General features: G+C 38.3%; 1 protein-coding gene across 2 annotated transcripts in view; it reads left to right on the top strand.

The window, feature by feature from the left end:
• The window catches only part of ca14 (carbonic anhydrase XIV), a 76571-nt gene extending 55268 nt beyond the window's left edge, over positions 1-21303 (top strand). The window contains exon 6 of one of the 2 annotated variants that reach the window (XR_003281588.1): positions 20780-20794. Coding sequence is in view for 1 of the 2 variants with exons in the window: in XM_026250979.1 (XP_026106764.1) it covers positions 20780-20879 (100 nt within the window). In the remaining variant the exon portion in view is untranslated. Of the gene's footprint in view, positions 1-20779 lie in introns of both variants that reach the window. The other variant, XM_026250979.1, reaches the window with a different exon arrangement.
• The last annotated feature ends 3757 nt before the right edge of the window (positions 21304-25060 follow it).

The raw sequence follows: 25060 nt of genomic DNA, 5'->3' as shown, positions 1-25060 counted from the left end.
ACGCGGCACACTCCACTCATTCACTCCGCTCACACATCTCTTGCCAATGTCACCCGGGGGTCAATGAAACCCCCTCGTTGCTAAGGGAATGCTTCTGGTGGCCTAACATGGCTTCTGATGTCATAAGGTACGTGAACGGATGTACATACTGCGCCATCTTCAAAAGTCCATGCCATCTACCATCAGGCAAGCTCCACCCTCTGCCCATCCCTAATCACCCGTGGTCAAACCTAGGGGTGGACTTTATCACTGACCTTCCTCCTTCCAACAATAATACCTGCATCCTAGTCATTGTATGGCCATTGTAGGGTCATTGGGTGGGCCAAGTATGCACAAAACTCCATGCGACAACCTACAGCCGACCTTTGCCGATCCGAGACCCCTGAATACCAACCTGGTCAGAAGGTCTGGTTGTCCACCTGAGACATCCGCCTGTGCCTACCCTGCTGCAAGCTGAGTCCCAGATTCATTGGCCCATTCACCATCCTAGAGCAGATCAATCCTTTCAAACTCCAACTACCACCAGAGTGCTGGATTTACCCCACTTTCTTTGTGTCCCTCCTCAAGCCTTACCATCCCTCTGTTTCTCCCTCCACAGAACCTGGCGTAGCCGAAGCCCCCCCTCCACTCCACCTTGAAGACGGTGCTGCCCATGTAGTTCGAGACATCCTGGACTCCCGGCGGCATGGTGGACAACTTGAGTACCTAGTGGATTGGTAAGGATATGTTCCAGAGGAACACTCATGGGTCCCACGCAATGACATCCTGGATCCAGACCTACTAGACACCTTCCACTCCAGTCATCCCAACAGACTGGCTCCTTGAGGAAGAGGACATCCACCATGTCGTCGGGGTCCTTGGCCCTCAGGAGTGGGCCGTGGGGAGGGGGGTACTGTTACAGACATGCCAGGTTCCACCTCCTTCCAATCACAGTGCACTCCCTCACCTGAATACTAATCACTCCCACCTGATCTTCATCCACCTTCAATCACTGCAGCACTACAAAAACCACACACACGCACTCAGTCAGCGTCCGGTCTCATTCGCAACAAGGTCTTGCCTGTATGCTAACTCTAAAGGACTAACCCTTTCTCTACTTACCTCTCTCCAGCAATCTCCAGAAGCCTCCAGTCTTCATTGTGCATGTGTGTGGTACACCCTCTTCCTCCAGCGTCAAAACCGTTCATCAATGGATCCATTCTTCACGGCCTCCAGCACCATCACTTTATCCAGCACTACCCGCTCCTCTGCTTATGCCTCAATAAACTGTGTTTCTGTTACCCACAGCCTCCTGTATTGGTATTCCGTAACATATCAGTTTCATTAGGGTCAATTAAATTTTTTCCGATAAATATGATCAACCAAATTCTTCCAATAAGACATCACGTATGGAGTTGTTACAAGCTCCTTTTGAAAAAGCAATCTAATCTTATAGTTACGTGATGGAGGATGTGACAAAAAGCAAAGTTTTTCTACTTGGATTTTCAAATGAGTCTAAAGAAATAGATAGGTTCTTGACTCAAGAGGGAGGGTCAGCCACATTAAAAAAGTTAACAGCTTAAGTCATTTGTGGATTAATGCATATTGGAAACGAGTACCGTTTCAAACGATTCAGTTCGATTTGGTGAACTGGTTCAAGAAGATCTGGTTACCTCGAGTGATTCGTTCGCGAACCGGATATTGCTAAACCGCTGTGTTTTGAACTCACTCACAACAGACATGGAAGAGAAGACAATGCTGAATCAAGTCGTAGTTTTTGCTATTTTTGGACCAAAATGTATTTTCGATGCTTCAAAAAATTCTAACTGACCCTCTGATGTCACAGGGACTACTTTAGAGATGTTTTTATAACCTTTCTGGACATGGACAGTATACCATACATACGTTTTCAATGGAGGGACAGAAAGCTCTCGGAGTAAATCTAAAATATCTTAAACTGTGTTCCGAAGATGAACAGAGGCCTCACGGGTTTGGAACGACATTATAGTTATAAATTACATAATTTTAATTTTTCTGTGAACTAACCCTTAAGAATACCCTTATACTGTATTATAAATACGGACTTCATAGAGTGTTACCAAAAAGTTTCATATAATTAATTGCTATAGGGAGCTGGAAAGCATCTCTAAAAAATAAGGTGGTGTCATCTGCTAATTGATTAATAAATATTTATCGAGCCGCTATACAGATACCCTGAACACCACTTTCACATTCAAATGTTGACAGTAGCTGCACACAAAGAAGAAATTAATAGGGAGAAATGGGACAACCTTGTCTCACTCCTCTGGATAAACTAAACCTGGGTGAAGTTTTTTTATTTAATCAAAGCACTTCAAAGCACTTTTAATTACTCTGCAAAACATATGCCCAAAACCAAATTTATCTAATGAATTAATGATAAACTGGTGTTCTAAAGAATTCAAAGCCTTATAGAAATCTAAGAAAGGATTGATGCTGTCCTCCTGAATATATCTGAATAATCTTATAAATCAAGAATCAGTCTTTTATTGTTTACAATGTGTCTTTTGTTTAAAAAGCCAGATTGTGTCTCATCTATAACGGAACCCAATACAGATACAGATTTAGTCTTTTAGCAAGCATTATAGCTAAAATTTTAAATCACTGTTAAGCAGAGAAATGGGACATCAATTGTCAGTTAAAAGTAAATATTTCATGGTGTCGAAATTAAAGTAATTAAGCCTTGAGTGAGGGTCTGGGGGAGAGTCTCATTCTGTAAGATTTCTTCAAAAACCTTTAGTAAAAAAGGAGACAATTCTTTAGAGAACTGTTTATAAAACTCTGCGGTAAGCCTGTCTGTTCTGTGAGATTTATTGTTTTTAAGTTCTAGAATTGAGTTACTTCAGATAAGCCAATTTCACTACCACAAAGATTTTTGTCATCTCTTGAGATAGTCTTACAATCTTAAACAGACTCCAAAAAAGTAGGTGCTGCCTCTTCAGATTTTATATATATATATAATAAAATCTGAAGAGGCAGCACCTACTTTTTTGGATATAGTTGCAATATATATATATATATATATGTTTGTGTGTGTGTGTGTGTGTGTGTGTGTGTTTGGGTCAAATTTTGCACAGAAATGTGCAATTGCCTGAGGATTATTAGTGATGGCCCCCTCGAAATTAAGAGTTTAAATTAGTGAAGTACTTAAAGGTATAGTTTATCTAAATTGAACAGGTGACTTTGTTTCTTTAGTAGAACACAAAGATTTTTAACTCAAACTGTTGCAGTCTGTAATGTATGTGATATAATGTAAGTGATTGGGAATCACGGCTTTGAGAGTCAAAAAAACATACACAAACAAATCCAGATTACACCCTGTGACTCTTGACGATACATTGATGTGTTTAGTTTAAAATCTTTATTTGTGTTCTACTGAAGAAACAAATGGATGCCCTGTGGGTAAGCAGATAAACATCATATTTTCATTTTTGGGTAAACTATCCCTTTAAGAGACTCTTTTCTAATAAAAATAAATAATAATAATATATATATATATATATATATATATATATATATATATATATATATATATATATATAGGTCCTTCTCAAAAAATTAGCATATTGTGATAAAAGTTCATTATTTTCTATAATGTAATGATAAAAATTAAACCAACTGAAATATTTCAGGTCTTTTATTGTTTTAATACTGATGATTTTTCCATACAGCTCATGAAAACCCAAAATTCCTATCTCAAAAAATTAGCATATCATGAAAGGTTCTCTAAACGAGCTATTAACCTAATCATCTGAATCAACTAATTAACTCTAAACACCTGCAATAGATTCCTGAGGCTTTTAAAAACTCCCAGCCTGGTTCATTACTCAAAACCGCAATCATGGGTAAGACTGCCGACCTGACTGCTGTCCAGAAGGCCATCATTGACACCCTCAAGCGAGAGGGTAAGACACAGAAAGAAATTTCTGAACGAATAGGCTGTTCCCAGAGTGCTGTATCAAGGCACCTCAGTAGGAAGTCTGTGGGAAGGAAAAAGTGTGGCAAAAAACGCTGCACAACGAGAAGAGGTGACCGGACCCTGAGGAAGATTGTGGAGAAGGACCGATTCCAGACCTTGGGGGACCTGCGGAAGCAGTGGACTGAATCTGGAGTAGAAACATCCAGAGCCACCGTGCACAGGCGTGTGCAGGAAATGGGCTACAGGTGCCGCATTCCCCAGGTCAAGCCACTTTGGGCTACAGAGACGCAGCACTGGACTGTTGCTCAGTGGTCCAAAATACTTTTTTCGGATGAAAGCAAATTTTGCATGTCATCCGGAAATCAAGGTGCCAGAGTCTGGAGGAAGACTGGGGAGAAGGAAATGCCAAAATGCCTGAAGTCCAGTCTCAAGTACCCACAGTCAGTGATGCCATGTGCCATGTCAGCTGCTGGTGTTGGTCCAATGTTTTTTATCAAGGGCAGGGTAAATGCAGCTAGCTATATGGAGATTTTGGAGCACTTCATGCTTCCATCTGCTGAAAAGCTTTATGGAGATGAAGATTTTGTTTTTCAGCACGACCTGGCACCTGCTCACAGTGCCAAAACCACTGGTAAATGGTTTACTGACCATGGTATTACTGTGCTCAATTGGCCTGCCAACTCTCCTGGCCTTAACCCCATAGAGAACCTGTGGGATATTGTGAAGAGGAAGTTGAGAGACGCAAGACCCAACACCCAGGATGAGCTTAAGGCCGCTATCGAAGCATCCTGGGCCTCCATAACACCTCAGCAGTGCCACAGGCTGATTGTCTCCATGCCAAGCCGCATTGAAGCAGTCATTTCTGCAAAAGGATTCCCGACCAAGTATTGAGTGCATAACTGAACAGAATTATTTGAAGGTTGACTTTTTTAATTTTTTTGATTAAAAACACTTTTCTTTAACTGATCGGATGAAATATGCAAATTTTTTGAGATAGGAATTTTGGGTTTACATGAGCTGTATGCCAAATCATCAGTATTAAAACAATAAAAGACCTGAAATATTTCAGTTGGTGTGCAATGAATCTAAAATATATTAAAGTTTAATTTTTATCATTACATTATGGAAAATAATGAACTTTTATAACAATATGCAAATTTTTTGAGAAGGAGAGAAGGACCTGTATATATAGATATGCTTTACATTCTCCCTCCTCCATCCATCTTGGCCACCTGAGCAAAAATATTCTTTATACCAGACCTGTACAGCACGCACACAAAAAGGGTGTAACTTTTAACTTTAATTTGGTATTTATATTTCATTTGACACTTGATGTAACTAAATTATGTACATTTTAGGTTACCTGAGAAAACATTTTTACAGTATAATACACTGCCGTTCAAAAGTTAGGATCAGTAAAAAAAATTTAAGAAGTTTCTTATGCTCGTCAAAGCTGTATGTATTTGATAAAAGATAATGAATACTATTTCAAAAAATAATATTGTGAAATATAGTTGCAATTTAAAACAAGTTTTCTATTTTAATATACTTTAAAGTATAATTTATTCCTGTAAAGCAAAGCTGAATTTTCAGTGTCACATGATCCTTCAGAAATCATTGTAATATGCTAATTTATAATCAGTTTTGGAAACAGCCTTAAGGAGCATAAGAGGCTCTATTAAAAAAAAACAAGTTCAATGATTTATTAGGATTAGAATATAGGCCTAACATAATATAATATCATAACAAAATGAAGCATTTAAACTGATAGAAGAGAATAGAAAACAAAATGAAACATTTAAACTGAGATCTGTAAATTTAATATTTAAAAAAAAGGGGGACTGTGAATTCTTCTATAGTTATATAAACATCCCTATGAATTACAGTTTGCACAATTTTGTATTTTGTTACAGTTCTGTGCCCATCATCCACTATTTCTAGCACTTCATCAAGCCACTCTTCTTTGAAAATATTATTCATATTCTTAGTCTTATTTCACATGTCATTGTGTTTGCTTTGGCTCTTGATTCAAGCTATTTCGTCTGCAACCATTGTAGTATTTGGTTTCTACAGTAACTCATTTGCTCAAATCATTCTATGAAACCGCATTTAATGGTTCTAACTCTTTAGCGGCATCAACTTTATGGTGATTTACCTGATCATTGCAATTCTTTCGTTTTTACTATAATACAATAAAATGGCTTTCTATGAAGAGAAAATGACATCAAAAAGATTTGCATACGCAGGGTAATATTTGTGGAAGTGTACATTGTAAAAAATGTACTGTAGAATTTACAGGATTTTACTGGCAAAAAAGTTGCCAATAAAATCCTGTAAAAATGATGTTAATTGCTGTAAAATGGATTACAGGACATTACTGCAAAGCAAATAACAGTTAATTGCTGTATGTGTAATATAGTAGTTTGTAGTATTTTTTACAGTAACATTGAATTTTACGGCAATATTTTGTAAATTCACCAAAGTACAGTATTTACCTGGCAAAAATAGTTGCCAATAAAGTCCTGTAAATATATTTTACAGCTTTTTTTTTTTATTTCATTAAATTACAGTATTTAACTGGCAACAAAAGTTGCCAATAAAATCATGTAAATACCGCTAAATACAATATGATGTTGTAATAATTTAACAATGAAACTGCTTTAAAGAATAATTGTAACAGTAAACTATGAAATACTGATATAAATGCATTATCATGAGCTCTATCTTAATACATTTACAAATTAATAAAAACCAAGTCAATGATGTTGCAAATAAATATTTATTAAAACTGGCAGAAAGACATTGAAAGTAATGTCTGGTAAAATAAATTACTGGTGAAATAAATTTTGGTAAAAATATATATATATATATGTTTTAAAGAAAATGATTAAAATAAAATGCTGGAATCAACATTAAATCACAAATTCTGTTGTTTGAGCTTATGTTCTATTAAATTAAGAATATTCCTGCAAAAGACAATTTAATAAATACATACTGAAAGTCCATCAACTTTCTGAGATGAGCACACACACGAGGGTTGTCCCTCTTGTTTTGCCTCTATGTGTCCGTCTTGCATCCAGTGAGTGTTGTGATTCCAAGAAAACATCTGCAACATAAAAACAAGCAAAAGCATCAGGATAAAGTTATGTATCAAATGAAACTAATGAAATAAATGTCAAAATGCCAGTTATACAATACAATCAGCATTTACCAGTACCTAAAAGGTTACTCCACCCCAAAAAGAAAATCTTGCCATTAATCACTTACCTCCATGTCATTCCAAACCTGTAAAAGCTTTGTTCGTCTTCGGGACACGATTTGAGATATTTTGAGACTACATAGCCTGTTCTGTGTCAACTGGGTCACATGGACACACTTTCTATGTTTATTTACGCTTTGATTTGAACGAAAACAGTATCCATATCCGTGTATCCATGTGGTGCGGCTGACATAATAAAAAATAACGACTTTGTTGAATAAAGTTGTTCTTTTTGTTTTCTTTGCGTAAAAAAAGTATTCTTGTAGCTTCGTACACAGTTGAATCACTGATGGCAGATGGACTATTCTGACAGTTCTTTTCATACTTTTCTGGGCTTAGACATTGTTAATTGTTTGGCAGCCATGGGACAGAATCAAGCCTCCCAGTTCTCATATGAAATATCTTAAAGTGTGTTCTGAAGACGAACATAGCTTTTACAGGTTTGGAACGACATTAATAACTGTTATCAGTTAACAGTGATGAATGACTACATTTTCATTATGGGGTGGAGTAACCCTTTAAATAAGTAACCTTTTTCACAAATGAAATTACTTAAGTAAAACTTGTTACCTTTGAAAAAATTAATGTGTGAAAAAGATGCCTGCTCCCAGGACGCACAATGTTGATGTATGAATTCACAACCATCTGACCCTCAAATAGTCAAAAGCCACTGGGTGGACCTGAAATGAATAAATATAAGTAATAATGTAACCTACAATGCAGTATTTCAATATAAAATGTAATCTAAATTACAAGTTTATCAAATTATTTAAATAATTAATGCATTACCTAATAAAATCAGCTTCAGAGTCTTGAAGCATCGAACATTTCTCCACATCAGCTGCTATTCTTTGCACCAACAAGACATAAAGAAAATAATCTTGTGATTTCTTTAAAGCATTATTGTACTGTAAATGAGACCAAAATTAACACTCAAAAATGCATATATTTTAGAATAAACACACTATTATAAATTGTATAATTTACAATTATAAATTGTAATATTACTTTGTAGAACTGTACCACCAATCAAATTAATAATTAACAGTGCAAAATTACAACTGTGTAATGACATGAAATTTGAAAATACAATTAATAAATGTTGGAAAATGCAATACTTATTAAACCTGAAACTAATCCAACATTAGGTGGCAGTAAATAACTTAATGATTGAATAAACTGAGTCATTCATTGAACCGATCTGTTCAAAAAGATGAATCCTTTAGCTAAAGTTTGGAGAGTTTTGATTTGAGAATGAGCAAAATAGTTTTGCTTTGGTCATTGTTTGGAACTATATTCATTGGTGAAATACAACAACAGTTATTATTGTGTCTAAAAAAGTAAGTAACTTGTTAACTAATTGTTTATTGAACTATGTATTTGCAATCGTGATACTCAGCAAAACAGCTCACTTGTGATGCTTCTTATATCATATGTTATAAATAAATTCAACAGTTGAACATTTACCTCATTTATTTTCTTTTTTTTTTTTACTTATACATTTTTTTTTTAAACTCATAAAGATGTCTTTCACCTATTATAGTAAGGCGTCAAATCAGTATGGGACAGTTGAACACAACAAATTTTGCTGATCGTCAGTTATTTCAATAGATAGTAGTTACTATGACAATCGTTCGCATTAGGCTTTATTTTAAGTTAGGTAACGTTAAACACTACTTTGCTCTCAATAAGAACATTTTACTTCCAAAAATTTTACATTTGGCTTAACTATGCTATGATAGCAATTCCCAGTTTACTGCGCAGAAGTTACCAAGCCCACTAAATGTCAGGATAGGAGGCTATTGTGACATGAAATCGCTTATACATTAACTTAAATAAATATAAAAGGATATATTTCTTAAGTATAATTAAGTGAACTTACCAGGAATTATTAATAAAGCCGATCTTCAATCGTTCTTGGGCTGCTCCAGTCGGCTGGGTTTCTGATTTGAATGAAGCGCGCGCAATACCATAATGCCACAGTACAGTAAGTTAGTGTAAAAAGCAGGGACTACAGTGACAACACCTGCTTCTTGTAAATGAATTACAGTTGACGTGGAAATATAATGTTAACAACTGTAAAACCTTATTTGACCCATAATGCATTGCGAATTACAGCTGCATCTTGTAAAATGTTTATACAGTACAATTCTGTAAAATTTTAGAAACTACAGCAATTGTTTACAGTGTACATTCCACCAAAAGACGGTCAAAAGCCCTGGAAGCCTGTGAACAGTGATTTGCAAGCGAAAACAACAGTTAAAATAACTGCATGATTGATTGACTGCAGAGAACCTGTATGTGTAAAAAAAAAAAAACTGTTGCAAATATCTAAATGACTTATTGTGCATGTGGGCCAAAAAGTTCCCAAAATAAACCGATATCTACAGCTCCGTCTTTCATTTCTCTGTGCTTACAATTTTGGCATGATTTTCTAACTACTGAGTTTTGCAAGCGTGAGGGGAGGTCGGGTCCACTGCCTTCTTGTAGCCAATCAAATGAGGCTCTCACTGACTCTCCATTTGTGCTTATCTGTTTGGTTCAATATATACATCATACACCAAGACATTAATTTTTGTTCAGTTCAGGATCCTTACTGCCGGATTGGTACTTCTAACATACACATACAGTAAAAAAAAAAAAAAAAAAAAAAAAAAAATTAAAAACTTTTATAAGCTGTGTACCATTAGGCTATGTGTTCATACTGAATTTCAAGCTGTGTAGTTTCCTTCTCCTCCTCAACAGGCTATATGAAATATTAGTTTATTGTAATATTATATTCAATAATATTGAACTAACAGAAACAACAGGATTTCCACATAATTAGTTACTTGAATTTGGATATATATTTAGACATTATTAAAGACATATTTATAAAAAACAATTTTGCATTAGTCAAATCTGGACACAAAGAAAGCATTTTGTTACTCATTCTTTCTTCATATAATAGCTTGATCAGTCACATGAAAATAATCAGTACCATCAATACCATTCATATATAACTCATACTCAAATTCATATTTAAGTAGTTTTAATGGCATAGTAAAAAGGTTTTTACAAAGTATAGCACTCCGATACCATAGTGCTGAGCATTGTCACATAACATAATTTTGATTATGATGTTTAACATCAGCTCAGTGGTGTAAGCAGATTATGGAATTCCAATGTAAAGTCAAATCAAATAATGTCAACACCAGACTGCAATTCAGTATGAACACATTGCAGTCTAGCCTAAAGGAACACAGCTTATAAAATAAGCATGTTTTAATTAAGTCGTTATTTGTTAATAAAAATTTAACTGTATGTGTACGTTAATAGGACCATTCCGGAAGCAAGAATGATCCTGAACTAAATGAAGATTAACATTTTGGCATATGATGTGTTTATTGAACCAATCAGATAAGAGTAAATGGATAGTCATTGAGTGGCTCATTTGATTGGCTACAAGAAGGTGGACCCGCCCTCATCCTCACACTTGCAAAACTCGGTTAGTGAGAGAATCGTGCCAAAATTATAAGCGCAGAGAAAAGAAAGACGGGGCTGTACACATCAGATCATTTCAGGAACTTTTTTTGCCCCACATGCACAACAAGTCATTAATACATTTGCAAAGGACTTTTTTTCTTTTTTTTTTTTACATACAGATTGGTTCTATGCAGTCAATCTATTTTACAGTTCTTTAAACTATTGTTTTCGCTTGCAAATCACTGTTTACAGGTTTGCAGTACTTTTTACCTGCTGATCGCTCTGTGCTGTGCGACATCCATACATCACTGCTCCACTGGGACCTCCAAAATTTAAAATCGTTCTGTATGGAATATGTTTCTTGAAAGAACCAAAAGTCTGATCCATGGTTTTAACAAACAAAAAGAGGGCTTTGTGCTTCACATTGCTTCTTAGGCCCCTGGCATTAAGAGAAATGAACTTATCGACATTGATAAACAGAAATGAACAGCTATTAACATGAATCCAAACAAAGGAAAAAGGCAAAACTGATCAATAGATGAGAAGAAAACTGAGATGAACAGAGCTTAACTGACTTAAATTATCAATTTAAGGGTCCAGCTGAAATACAATGATAGTTCAAATGCCATAGTGACTGTTAACAGTCACCATCTTAAAAAAGAGTTCACGATCCTCATGACGGAACTCACAACCCGGCCAGCTATGACATGTGGGGCCCAGATGGGTTAAGTACGGTTCATGGTTAATGTGTGGGCATGGGCTTTGGCTGGGTGAAATCAGCGGTTCCCATGTAGGTTTTGTAGTATGAGTCCCACATAGGAAGCCCATATGAGCTGATTACATGGGCCCCAAAAGGGACAGGCATGGGCCAATTGGGCATGGGTTTGAACTGAGAACACATACTGTATATGGGTCATGCATAGCATATTTATGGGCCAAGTGGGCATGGGTTTGATCTGGGAACACATATATGGGTTTTTGATTGGTATATTTATGGGCTGAGCGGGGATGGCCGGAAAAAGGAGCGTCCACCACACAGACGCCATGAGTGTATTAATGTCTTTTTTGGAGAGATGTTTTTTTTCAGAGATTTAAAAAGAATTTTTGTTTTGTTTTGTTTACCGGTATTTAAACATTTAAATAGTTTATAAGATCTTTTTTTTTGTTCAATTTAACAATATATTTCTTGCAGTTCAAAGCGTCAAGTGTCTTGCATTTATCTTGGACTTACATTCATTCTTCATTTTTAGTTTTTCTTAGATTGTTTCCTTAAACCATTTGGCATGGTTGGGCTTAGATAGGCCTTGCATGAATTGCCCAGTTAGGACCCACATAAGATCCTTACAGAGCCCACTTTAAGCCCATAGGGGCATTCACGGTTGAATCCTGGTGCAAGCCTACTTTAAACACCCTTTAAGCAGGTGGGATCCAAACGGGTCTGTCATGAATTGCCCGGTTAAGATCCCACATAAAACCCTTATAGATCCCTTTTAAAGCCCATCTGGGCATCCATGGCTAGATCCTGGGTGCAAACCCACTTTCGACCCATTTGGGCAGGTGGGGTGTAAATTGATCTGACATGAATTGCCCAATTAAGACCCATGCAGTACCCTTGCAGGTCCCACTTTAAGTACGTCTGGGCTTCCACGGCTTGCCCCAATGTGGATTCCGGGTGCAAGACCATAATGGGGCCCACACTTGCCGACCATGAAGCCCTCATCTGGGCCCCACATGTCATTTCTTGCTGGGAAAGTAATCTCCACACCTTCAATGAACGCACACGCTCCGACGTAATAGGCGATTTCTCCAGCAGTCCTTGCTTCTGTCACACTCAGCCACAAGCTCTTCTGTCTGTCTCGGTCCAGCAAAGTCAGATCCTCTGCAAAGTGCAGGTTGTTGTCTTTGAGAAACTGGGACTTCTTGGCAGCTTTCCATAAGTCATTGTGGATAACCTGTGAGGTAAACTGCATGATAATCGCACAAGTTTTTGTGTTGTAACCTCTCCTTCTAACCGATGCACATTGTCAACAATATCAGGGTACGTGCTCTTGGCCTTGGGATATGTCTCGCTGCAGATTCAAATGACCTCGGATCTGATATCTACCTTGAACGTCTCAGGCACTCCAAACAATCTCAATTTCCACCTGCGAGAGTGTCTCTCCAGATCAGAAATGCATGTTTCCCCGTGCTCGTTTGAAATTTTTGATCTTTAAGCCTGGAATCTACATCTGTCAAATTCTTTTTTAGATCTTGTACCTCGGCACACAAAAAGTCTACCATTTTCATCAGCCATTCATAGCAATCATTCCTTCAAGTGCGTCAGACCAAGTATTGATCAAAGAGAAGAGTGTGGAAATGGTGGCAGAGTTGGCTTACTTGTTTTGTTATGCTCTTAACTGAATGTACTGAACTCTAATTGAGCAAATGTAACAAATGTGTGCATGCCCAGTAACTGCAGCTACGAGTCCATAAATCAGAGAAGCATGTATATTAACTTTGGTGGACTTACACTTGAAAAAATGTTTGTTCCGCAGTTGAAATAAAATACTTTCTGATGATTATTCATGTTCATTTTGTGATTTACGTGAATATGAAAAGATGGTCAATGGTCAATTACAAGTTCTATGAGGATGTGATCAAAATTGAGAGCTACAGATTGTATCATGTGAGTCACATGATGTGACCACTGCACCAGGAACCAGAGAAAAATAGTTGTGCTTTCAAACAAAGCTACTACTATTCTGAAAAGAGGAAAATATATATATATTTATTTAGATACTATGATGTACTATAATATAAAAACATTATGTAAGTGTTTATACTGTTATAATTTTGTTGTTGTTTGTTTAGGTTAGCAATAATACATTTAACGCCATTATTAACAAGTCAAGTCAAGTCACCTTTATTTATATAGCGTTTTAAACAAAATACATTGCGTCAAAGCAACTGAACAACATTCATTAGGAAAACAGTGTGTCAATAATGCAAAATTATAGTTAAAGGCAGTTCATCGTTGAATTCAGTGATGTCAACTCTGTTCAGTTAAATACAATTTACAAATAACAAATAATAAACATCAAACAAACTGATATTTTTACCTGACACGCTTTATCTGCATTATTTAACAGTAGCATACAAAAGTAATGTAATGTTGTAATGATGAGTTTTCAGCTGCCAGTATCATTCTTTCACATGGGTTCATTTTGTTGACTATCGCTATAGAAATTGATAATCCCCAGTCCGAGGATGTGAAAAACCACTGTGTCACAAAGTCCCTTTAAATTTTTCTGTAGTCTTTTGTCGAACATCACATGTTGTCATCTCGGAATTACATTATATGACATGGCGTGACCGCAGCATGAGTGTTGCATGTCTCCCCATTGAAATATGAGTGACACTTCTTGGGTATTATAGTCTTTGATTCAACACACTGTCCTAGGCCGTCTGCTTGTATGTACAAAATATGTTTAATGAACTATACATAGATATTAGTCCCAAATATATTAAATATTCCATTTATTAAAAGTATGTACTTTGTACTCAACACGAGCCTTAAATGCAAAAAAAAAAAGGCTAATTAGGATCCATTTCCAAAATATAGAAAATGTAAAAACAAATTGTAAATTTTGTTTATTTGCAAAAATATCTATTTACTATGTTGCTGTGTGATTTTTAGTGAATTGTATTAAAAGTAGGGTATGTTTGATCTGCAAACATCATTAAAATATTATATTTTGAACATAAACAAAAACTGTACAAGGATGACACCTGCTAGTGCACGTGTTGAACGTCTGCTTTTGTGCGAGTATGGAGTACATAATGGCCATTTCCAAAGACTTTGGTTATACAAAGACGATGCACTCATATTTCTTATGAATGGGAGAAAGGGCAATGCACAATTTTGTGGAATAGTTTATCCAAATGTAAAGTAAATATCCGTGTGGCAGAACCAGATTTGACATAAAATGCCTAATAATACTTAATAATTAGATTATGTTGATATACAAAGTTTTTGGATACATAAACCAAACTTAATGTCTGAATTTTATTCAAATAGATATAAAATATCAAAATAAGTATAATCTACAAAATGATACTGGAGCTTATTTCGAAAGGTTTTCCCCCCATCCTTAATAATCCATTAGGTTTTCTGTCAATTAAATCCACTTCACACCCTTAATACTCAAATAAGGTAAATATTATGGAAACTTTTTTTTCAGGATTCTTTGAATAGAAAAGTTAAAAAGAAAGGCATTTATGTCAAATGGAATCCTTTGCAACATAGTTCTAACATAAACCTCAAGGTGCTACTTGGACACGTCATCAGTGATAAACCCAGGGTCAACAGGTGTTTTTGGTCTTTAATCAACAGACACCCTCGCCCGGGCGACCCTGCTGGGGGTGATCAGTCCGTGCTGGGGGTGCTACTCCAAGGATCTCACCTCCGGATCCACAACCATCGTGAAGCTTTTTCGGCAGCCTCAGCTATGTTCTTTATGTCTCGCCTGCACTTTAACTCCAAGGATTTTGAGTGTTCTGAGCAACAACTGTCCAGCAAAGCATCCGACCTCCACTGGCTCACTTCTTGCTTTCTAGCCACCGCTCCTGCACTCCTCCACCAGCTCCGCATACTTGGCTCTCTTGCACTCATTTGCCTCCTCCAGTCTGTCTTCCCAGGGGCCTGTAAGCTCCACTATGACCACCTGCCTAGTCGACTCAGATGTTATCACCACGTCTTGGCGGAGTGAAGTGACCGTGATGTAATTCGGGAACTTGAGCTGCCTTCCCAGGTCCACTTGAAGATGCCAGTCTCTTGCATTTGCAAGGAACCCACCTGTGGAGCATGGCTGCTGATATTCCTTCTCCCCAGCTCTGAAAAAAGCAGATTGTTTGCTTGGAGGGATGCTGACACTTACTGCTTTAGATTGCTGCAGTGATTGTATCTGCCAAAGCCCTGAGGACTTGGTCATGTCGCCAGCGATACCGCCCATCCCCCAACGCCTTTGGACAGCAGCTGAGGATATGTTCCAGTGTGCCCCTCCTTTGGCACAGTTGGCATACTGGTGAGTCTACCAAGCCCCAGCGGTGTAGTTTGGATGGGCAAGGTAGGAGATCGCACATTGAACTGTATGCCACTTTGCCTTTCTTTAAAACCAGGGACCTGGACTTTGCTAGGTTAAAGCTTGTCCTTGCCCATAGGATGAGGCATTGGAGCCCCTGAAGAAGCCATCTACAACCCGGAACTGAAGCTGCTGTCATGGTGAAGTCATGCATGAAGGCTCTTATAGGTGGCTGCTGAGTACCTACATGGGGCCTCTACATTCCATCTCTGCTGATTTGACGATCATGTTCATGGCTAGAGCAAAGAGTGGTACAGAGATTGTACTGCCGGTAATAATTCCCTTCTCTAGCCGTTGCCAGACAGTTGTCACCTTTTCTGATGAAACTCTCAATCTGAAACTGCTGTATTAATATAGAATGAGGTTGCGGATCGTTTCTAGCACATGATGTCTTGTCAGTGTTTCTTTGACTAGCTTGTGGGGTATAGACCCATAGGTGTTGGTGAGATCCAGCCAGAGTACGGTTAGGTCAACTGGCTCACCACTCCTGTGTGCTCTAAGCATCCCGGTACTCCTGGGACTCCCCCCTTCTGCACTGATGTGTCTATGTACCTGTTCTTCAAGAGGAACTCCATTAGTCGTTGGGACACGATCTTGAAGAAGATTTTCCCTTCAACGCAGAGCAGCGAGATTATACAGAACTTCTCGATGGTGCTTGCATTCTCTTCTTTGGGTATCCAGATCCCCTCGGTTGTTCTCCATTGGGAAGCCACCTTCCCTCTGTGCCAAAACAGTTTCAGGATTTTCCAGAGTTGAACAAGTAGCCTTGGGCACTGTTTATAGACCCTATAAGGTACTTCACTAGGACCAGGAGCGGAACTTGATCTTGCTGCCATTACCGCCTCCTTCACCTCTTTCAAAGTGGGCCTGGAGATGTTGAACTGGGCTACTGGTTCTGGAGGTTTGATAAGCTTCTTGCAGGGGCCGAGATCTTGCTCCCTAGCAGAGTCACTGAATGTAAAACTAAGGTGGTAGTTCATCTCCTCTGCAGAGCACATGTGGTTGCCGCTTTTATTCTGCCCCAGGAGTCTCTTAGTGAAACCAAAGGGGTTTGAGATAAATGCCTTTCACTTGTGGGCTCGGTCCTTGCCCTTTTTTTGGTGCCACTCCGCCCGCCTGAGAGTTGTGAGCCTCCTTACAATCTCTCTGAATTCTGTCAGGGCCGTTTTCTCCTCCTCCTTTGCTGCCTTGTACTGGCATTTCAGGGATCGTAGATCTCGTCTCAGCTGGCTGATCTTTACCTCTCGCCAGTTTGATTGTGCTGGAATAGTTGTGCTACATCTTTCTGTGATGCCAAACCGCTCTGTGCCTATGCCCATTGTGAGGGTGCACATGGTATGGAGTTTCTGTTCAACATTCCCCTTGCATGTTGCCTCCAGGATCTTATCGAGGTCCTCGTCGAACTGGTGCCAATCCTTCTTGTTAGTGGCAGGTCACTTCACCCAGCACTGTTCTGGCATTTTGCCTTGAGAAGAGGCTGGTGCTGCTTGGAGGTTCCGGGCACTGTGGTGTGGCTCCAGGCCTGGCTCCTCCTCCATCTGACCAGGTTCTGCAACCAGCGCTCCAGACACTGAGGTACTGGCAACTGCCCCTGTACATAGCTGCATTCGCCCACCCTTAAGGCAAGCCATCTTGGTCTGATGGATCTTCTGACCTGTCAGGTTTTTGCAAACCTTGCCGCAGATACATACTGTGCTCATTGTCAGTTGTCCGTTTGCTTGGGTCAAAGCCTGAAAGTCCGTCCAGTTGGGATCCCCCCCCCCAGTGTATATATATATATTTATATATATACACAGTTGAAGATAAAATTATTATTATTAGCCCCCCCCCCCTATGACATTTTTATTTCCCAAGTGATGTTTAACAGAGCAAGGGCATTTTTCATACTTTCCTGGACCTTGACAGTGTGACTTACTTGGCAGTATATTGGTCAGTCACAAGCCTCCCAGTTTTCATCCAAAATATCTTAAATTGTGTTCCGAAAGCGAATTAAGCTTTTACAGGTTTGGAACAACATGAGGGTAAGTGATGAATGACAACATTTTCATTTTGGAGTGGAGTATCTTTTTAAGCCTACTCTGCCTGTTTGTCATGTAATGATAACACAAAATATAATTGGAAGGGAAGTCTAGTTTATTTTGCCACAACAGTAAACAAGCAAGATGCAAGGAGGATGTGAAAGTGAGCAGGTGAGTAGGTTTATGTGACACAGAGACTGCAAGGCACTGGCCCAATCCAACTCTGACAGAATTCCAGGAACAAAACGGCGAACCACACTTGATGGCAATTCAAGGCTGAGAGCAAACATGACTCAAAAGATTGGACAGAGAGTATGGCATAGACAAACTCAAACAACGATCTGACAACATGCAGTACCAAACATGAGACAGATAAAGACAGGACAGAACAAGCAGCAGGTGCAGCCACACTGATAAGCTTGTCAGCCCCGCGGTTGTCGGACCAATGCTGAACGAGGTCAGACAGGAAACAAGATACTGACCCACAGAAAGAACACACGGATCCATGAACCGTGACAGTAACCCTCCTCCTAGGAGCGGCTCCTTGTGCTTCCAGAGGAACCGATTTTAATCATCGATAAGCGAATGATCCTATATGTCCCTGGCAGGAACCCAACTCTTCTCCTCCGGACTGTAACCCTCCCAGTCTGACTAGGTACTGAAATCCATATCCCCCCTACCATGTCCAGAATGCATTTTACTGAATACGTGAGTTCCCCATATACGAGTCGTGGCAGTGGGGGAACTGTGACAGGCAAATTAATGCTGGAATGAAAAATTGGTTTTAATTTGGAGACATGGAAGATGGAATGATTTCTCCGGTATGCAGGAGGAGGTTTGAGGTGAACTGCCACTGGACTAATAATCTTGGTGACAGTAAACGGGCCAGTTAATTTGGGAGAATGCTTAGTACAGATGGTACAGAGAGGAATATTCTTATATGAAAGCCACACTTTTTGACCAAAAATGTAGATGGGAGGCTTTGACGGTAACGATCATCCTGGGCCTTGGTGCACAACTCGACCCAGAGTATGATTTCTCTAGCCCTCTTCCAGGTGCGGTGGAACCTCTGGACAAAGGCATGGGCAGAGGGGATGGCGACTTCGGATTCTATACTCTGAAAGATGTGACTGGTAACCTATGCTACACTCAAATGGAGATAGGTCCGTGGATTACACTGGTTTTGTGTGCATACTCCACCCATGAGAGTTGCTGACTCCAAGAGGATTTGTTTTGAGACACCAAAAACCGCAACAAACATTTCAAATCTTGGTTGGCCCTCTCCGTCTGATGATTACTCTGGGGATGAAACCCAGAAAAGAGACTAACAGTCGCCCCTAACAAACGACAAAATTCTTTCCAAAATTTGGAAACAAACCAAGGCCCCCTGTCAGAGACCACGTCCACCAGGAGGTCATGAATATGAAAGATTTGATCAATGACAGCAACCTCTGTTTCTCTGGCTGAGGGTAATTTGCACAGAGGAACAAAATTAGTTGCCTTGAGAACCGGGCCACCACGGTCAAAACTACTGTGTTACCCTAGCACAGTGAGTCCCAAAGTCCCAAAACAAAATCTACTAAAATGTGGGACCAGGGTTTCGTAGGAACCGACAGCAGTTGAAGGAGTCCAGCAGGGGGTCAATTGGAACCTTAGAAATGGCACAAACAGAGCAAGCCAAAACAAAATGTTTTATATCCCGAGTGCCACCAGAACTGTTGTTTAATGAGAAACACTGTTTGATTAATCCCTGGATGACATGCTACTTTGGAACAATGGCCCCAACGGATGATCTAAGACCATAATCCTTCTGGCACAAATGACACCATTCTTCCAAAGCAAGCTTAACTGCCAGCAACTTTCTATTACCAATGTCGCAATTACATTTGGCAGGAGACAAACTTGTCTTACCATCTGCAGAAGAATGGTGGGAAAGAACCACACCAGCCCCTGACAGGAGGGATAAGGGGCCAACAGAATGGGAGCTGAAAAAAAGCTAATTTTAAGTTTGCAAAACACAGCCTCTGCCATGCTAGGCCACCTGAATGTGGTCTTGGTGGAGGTCAAGGCAGTCAAAGGGGTGGCTAGCTGGCTGTAACTGCGAATCAGAGGATGGGTACATGGGGGTCATAAAGGATGGACATGGTCAGAATGCTCAGGTAGGCTGTGGCATTTAAACGATGCCCAACTGGCACTAAGGGGCCTAAACTGTGCCAAGAAAACATCCTCCACACAATTACACCACCAGCAGCAGCCTTCACAGTGGTAACAAGGCATGATTTTTGGTCTGTACTGTATATATATATATATATATATATATATATATATATATATATATATATATAGTACAGACCAAAAGTTTGGGGACACCTTCTCATTCAAAGAGTTTTCTTTATTTTCATGACTATGAAATTGTACATTCACACTGAAGGCATCAAAACTATGAATTAACACATGTGGAATTATATATGGAATTATATACATAACAAAAAAGTATGAAACAACTGAAAATATGTCATATTCTAGGTTCTTCAAAGTAGCCACCTTTTGCTTTGATTACTGCTTTGCACACTCTTGGCATTCTCTTGATGAGCTTCAAGAGGTAATCACCTGAAATGGTCTTCCAACAGTCTTGAAGTAGTTCTCCGAGAGATGCTTAGCACTTGTTGGCCCTTTTGCCTTCTGTCTGCGGTCCAGCTCAACCCTAAACCATCTCGATTGGGTTCAGGTCCGGTGACTGTGGAGGCCAGGTCATCTGGCACAGCACCCCATTACTCTCCTTCTTGGTCAAATAGCCCTTGATGCCTTCAGTGTGACTATATATATATATGTGTGTGTGTGTGTGTGTGTGCGCACTCTACTTGAAATAGAAAACATTAGCTAGTCTTGGAAATGTTACATAATGTGTTGTCTAAGAGAATAAAATATTATGATATACTAAACCAAGTTCAACCATTTTTTCTTTGGTTTCATTATATAGATCGCAAGATATGGCAAAAGGACGCAAAGAGGATATGGCTTTAAAGACGACCTCTAACCAAACAAAACCAGAAGAAGCTGCCCCTCAGCCTGAAATTTGATTCTAAACATTCCATGTGTATCTTGGCATTTTTGTCTAATGAAAGAAAAATTATACATTTAATTGATGTCTTCTAGTTATTTCTCAGTAAAAGATCAAGTAATTTTGAACCACCTTCCTTCATTTGCACATTTTTCTCACTGCTACATCATGGTTTAGCTGAGGGCTTCTATTTCTCTCTCTCTCTCTCTCTCTCTCTATCTCTGTGTCTGTGTGTGGTTTTCATGTTTTGCATTTTCTTCACTACATCTATATCAGTTAGTTTTTTTTTTATTTTATTTAGAGTTTTATTGTACATACTATAAATAAATTAGTAAATTACTGAAATTATATCATGATTGTTCCTTGTAATTGAATGGTGTGATTATACTATTATTGGCAGATATATGGAACGTAGTTCAAAATGTACACTGAAAATAAAAAAGAGCAAATTAAACAGTTTTGTTTTCCCATTCATATAATTTGTAATCTTCTCTTTGCTTTGAAATCTCTAAATTTACCACATTGTAAAAGTAATTAGTTACTCAGCAAAGTAACTGTGACGTTTTTCTTTTTCTGCTCCATAATGCTATTATGTCATATAACATCTTTAATATATAAGATGTTTATATTGACTGATTGAAGAATAAAAACACCAAGTATTTTAGAATATTTTGTATTTATTTGAACTCAATAGATTGCAGCTTGCCATATGATATGCATAGAAATAAAACATAAAAAATTAATATTGAAAATAAAATTCAAGTGCAAAATTAAGACAAACAAATTTAAACTTGGGTAAAAAGAAACAAAGGGAAACCTGGCCATTAGTGCAAATGTCTGTAATTGTATATTAGGCCTAACATTACTGCACAATGAACAGAACACTATCCAACTCTTATGGTGCGTTCACATCAGACGCAAATAGAGCATCTGGGGCGAGTGATTTCAATGTCGAGTCAATACAAAGACGCGAATAGACAACCTCCGAAAATCAGAAAACACATTCTTAAATATACGCTGTCTTTATAAATAAACCGCATATGTGCGTTTAAAACAACTACATTCTTGCATTAAATACTTTTAAAACTAGATTTATTTGCGCAAGTCGCGTCTGGTGTGAATGTATCAGAATGCCAGTATAGCTGATGCCGTCTTGTGTTTAGTGGTTGTCAGAGCGTGCAGTGAGACAGCGTGAGCAGGGCACCGCCCACCCAGCCAATCATCATCGGATTTGCAACGGTGTCAGCAGGCAGCTGATGTGTAGCCACTAGCCAAAGCATACCTCGCGCTTTATTCAACCAAACTGTAGTAACGCGACACTTTACATTCTCAGTAACGATAATGGCGTTGCAATGTCGGGAAAAGTAATTAATTAGATTACTCCGTTACTGAAAATTTAACTCCGTTAGTAACGCCGTTATACTTAAACCCCGTTACTCCCAACACTGATGATTACATTATGTTAAATGAGTCCACCCCCCAAGATTACTGTTATAAACATGAGCCGCGTCCAAAAGGCAAAGGGGGAGCTTTTGCTTTAATTTATAACAATGTTTCCAGGATTTCTCAGAGGGCAGGCTTCAATTATAACTCGTTTGAAGTAATGGTGCTTCATATAACATTATCCAGAAAAACAAATGTTAATGATAAATCCCCTGTGATGTTTGTACTGGCTAATGTATACAGGCCACCAGGGCACAATGCAGACTTTATTAAAGAGTTTGGTGATTTTACATCCGAGTTAGTTCTGGCTAGTATAGACATTCTGAACTCTATTGGGGTTAGACAACACATTTCAGGACCTACTCATTGTCGAAATCATACTCTAGATTTAATACTGTCACATGGAATTGATGTCGATAGTGTTGAAATTATCCAGCCAAGTGATGATATCTCAGGTCATTATTTAATTTTGTGCAAACTTCATATAGCCAAAATTGTAAATTCTACTTCTTTTTACAAGTATGGTAGAACCATCACTTCTACCACAAAAGACTGCTTTGTAAGTTATCTTCCTGATGTATCCGAATTCCTTAGCATATCCAAAACCTCAGAACAACTTGATGTAACAAAAACTATGGACTCTCTCTTTTCTAGCATTATAGATACAGCTGCTCCTTTACACTTAAGGAGGGTTAAGGAAACCAGTCTGACACCATGGTATAATGAGCATACTCGCACCCTAAAGAGAGCAGCCCGAAAAATGGAGCGCAGCTGGAGGAAAACAAATCTAGAGGTATTTCGTATTTCTTGGTGGGAAAGTAACCTATCCTACAGAAAAGCATTAAAAACTACTAGATGCAATTACTTTTATTCTCTTTTTGAAGAAAACAAACATAAACCCAGGTATTTATTCAATACAGTGGCTAATTAACGAAAAATAAATCCTCCCAACATCACAGCAGTAATGACTTTATGAAGTAGTTAATTAAATACCAATCTCGAATCTCTGTTTTCTGTCCAAGATACTAGAAAAGGTAGTATCCTCACAATTATATTCCTTCTTAGAGAAAAATGGTATCTGTGATGATTTCCAGTCAGGATTTAGACCGTATCATAGTACTAAGACTGCTCTCCTTAGAGTTACAAATGACCTGCTCTTATCATCTGATCGTGGTTTTATCTCTCTATAAGTTCTTGTAGGGACCTCGGTGAACAGTCACGCCAATAACTGCAGAATAGGCTACTTCTGCCAAAGGAATTATAAAAGCCTACTTCCTCTCATCAGCGATTTGAACACAGTTAATGATTAGCTGAGGAAAAACAATGCTCAAGATTGTCTGGACCCCTTTCCTGTCAAGGAAACAAATGGCTAAAGGACCTTACGACTGTTGCAAAATGAGTCTGTTGCAAAATGCCCCCACTTATGAGAAAAATAATGGGACATCGACATCCTGAATTCCTAAAAGGAAGCTGATTTAATTAACTCTTTTTACAAGATACAAGGACCCTGTGTATCACAGCATCACATGATCCCAACGTATGGAAACGCCACAGGAATCGTTAATAATTAGTGGACCTCAACACAAAGAACCAATACAGGATTATCCCATGACTTTGCTTCCTGCTTGCTTGAGAATCTTTCTACGAACTGAACTTTTCAACAAACTATCTCAAAAGGACAACCATTAAGAAATCTGAAGTTTAACTAGTTCAAGTCTGCTTTATTGTCAATTTCCACATGTACAGTACATACATACATACAGAGAATCGAAATTGCGTTACTCTCAGACCCCGGTGCATACAGATAACATTAACATTAAAGCCTAAAAAATAACTAGATCAAATATAAAATGTAGATACAACTATACAATAAGGGAATGATATAAAAAAAGACATAAAATAAAAATTTAAAATAAAGTTAAAAATAAAGTTAAATAAAGTGAACAACAGTGCAGTTAAAAGATTTTTTAGTGCAAAAAAAATAACTTATTAAGAATATCTTATTAAGTCTGATTAAAGTGACAACTAGATTCACAAATAAAGTTTTATGTCTTATAATTGTTTGATGTGTTCAATGTAATCTGTGTAACTTTAATCATTGTTTTATAACCCTGTTAACGGATAGTGCTATTAAAGTTGCAGTAGGTAACTTTGGTAAAAATTTATTTTGTTAAACCTGTCATTATGTCCTGACAGTAGAATAGGAGATCTGTGAAAAAAATCAAGCTCATCTGGCTCCTCCCAGTGGTCCTATTGCCATTTGCAGGAATACATCGCTCCTGGTAAGAAACAACCAATCAGAGCTGCGGTCCGTAATTTTTTTATGTGTTCAAAATTTACAAAATGTATATAATAAGTGAGTACACCATGAATCAATTTTCCAAACCGTGTTTTTAGCCTGTCTTGAATCACTAGGGTACACCTATAATAAGTGTTTATAATCAGAATATTTTAGATTGCTTCGGGGGCACCGCGGCAGAGTAACCCAGTACCTTTGTGATTCTTCATAGACATAAACAGAGAGAAGTAGATCCGGCTACAATGTTCAAGACGCAAGCAGTTCTGTTTATTAACCGCTAGAGCATCAAAAGTTACCAACTGCTTATGATTCCAGCCAACCTTTCGTTTCATCACAATTTCACCATCAATTTAGGCACATCAACCATAACTCCTTCAAAAAAAGCTAGAAGCCTTGGAGTTATGATTGATGATCAGCTGACTTTCTCAGACCACATTGCTAAAACTGTCAGATCCTGC

The sequence above is a fragment of the Carassius auratus genome, unplaced genomic scaffold (assembly GCF_003368295.1).
Source record: "Carassius auratus strain Wakin unplaced genomic scaffold, ASM336829v1 scaf_tig00026259, whole genome shotgun sequence".
NCBI classification, from domain to species: Eukaryota; Metazoa; Chordata; class Actinopteri; order Cypriniformes; family Cyprinidae; genus Carassius; species Carassius auratus.
Note: the sequence above shows the minus strand (reverse complement) of the source record. Positions and strands in the feature narration are given on the sequence as shown.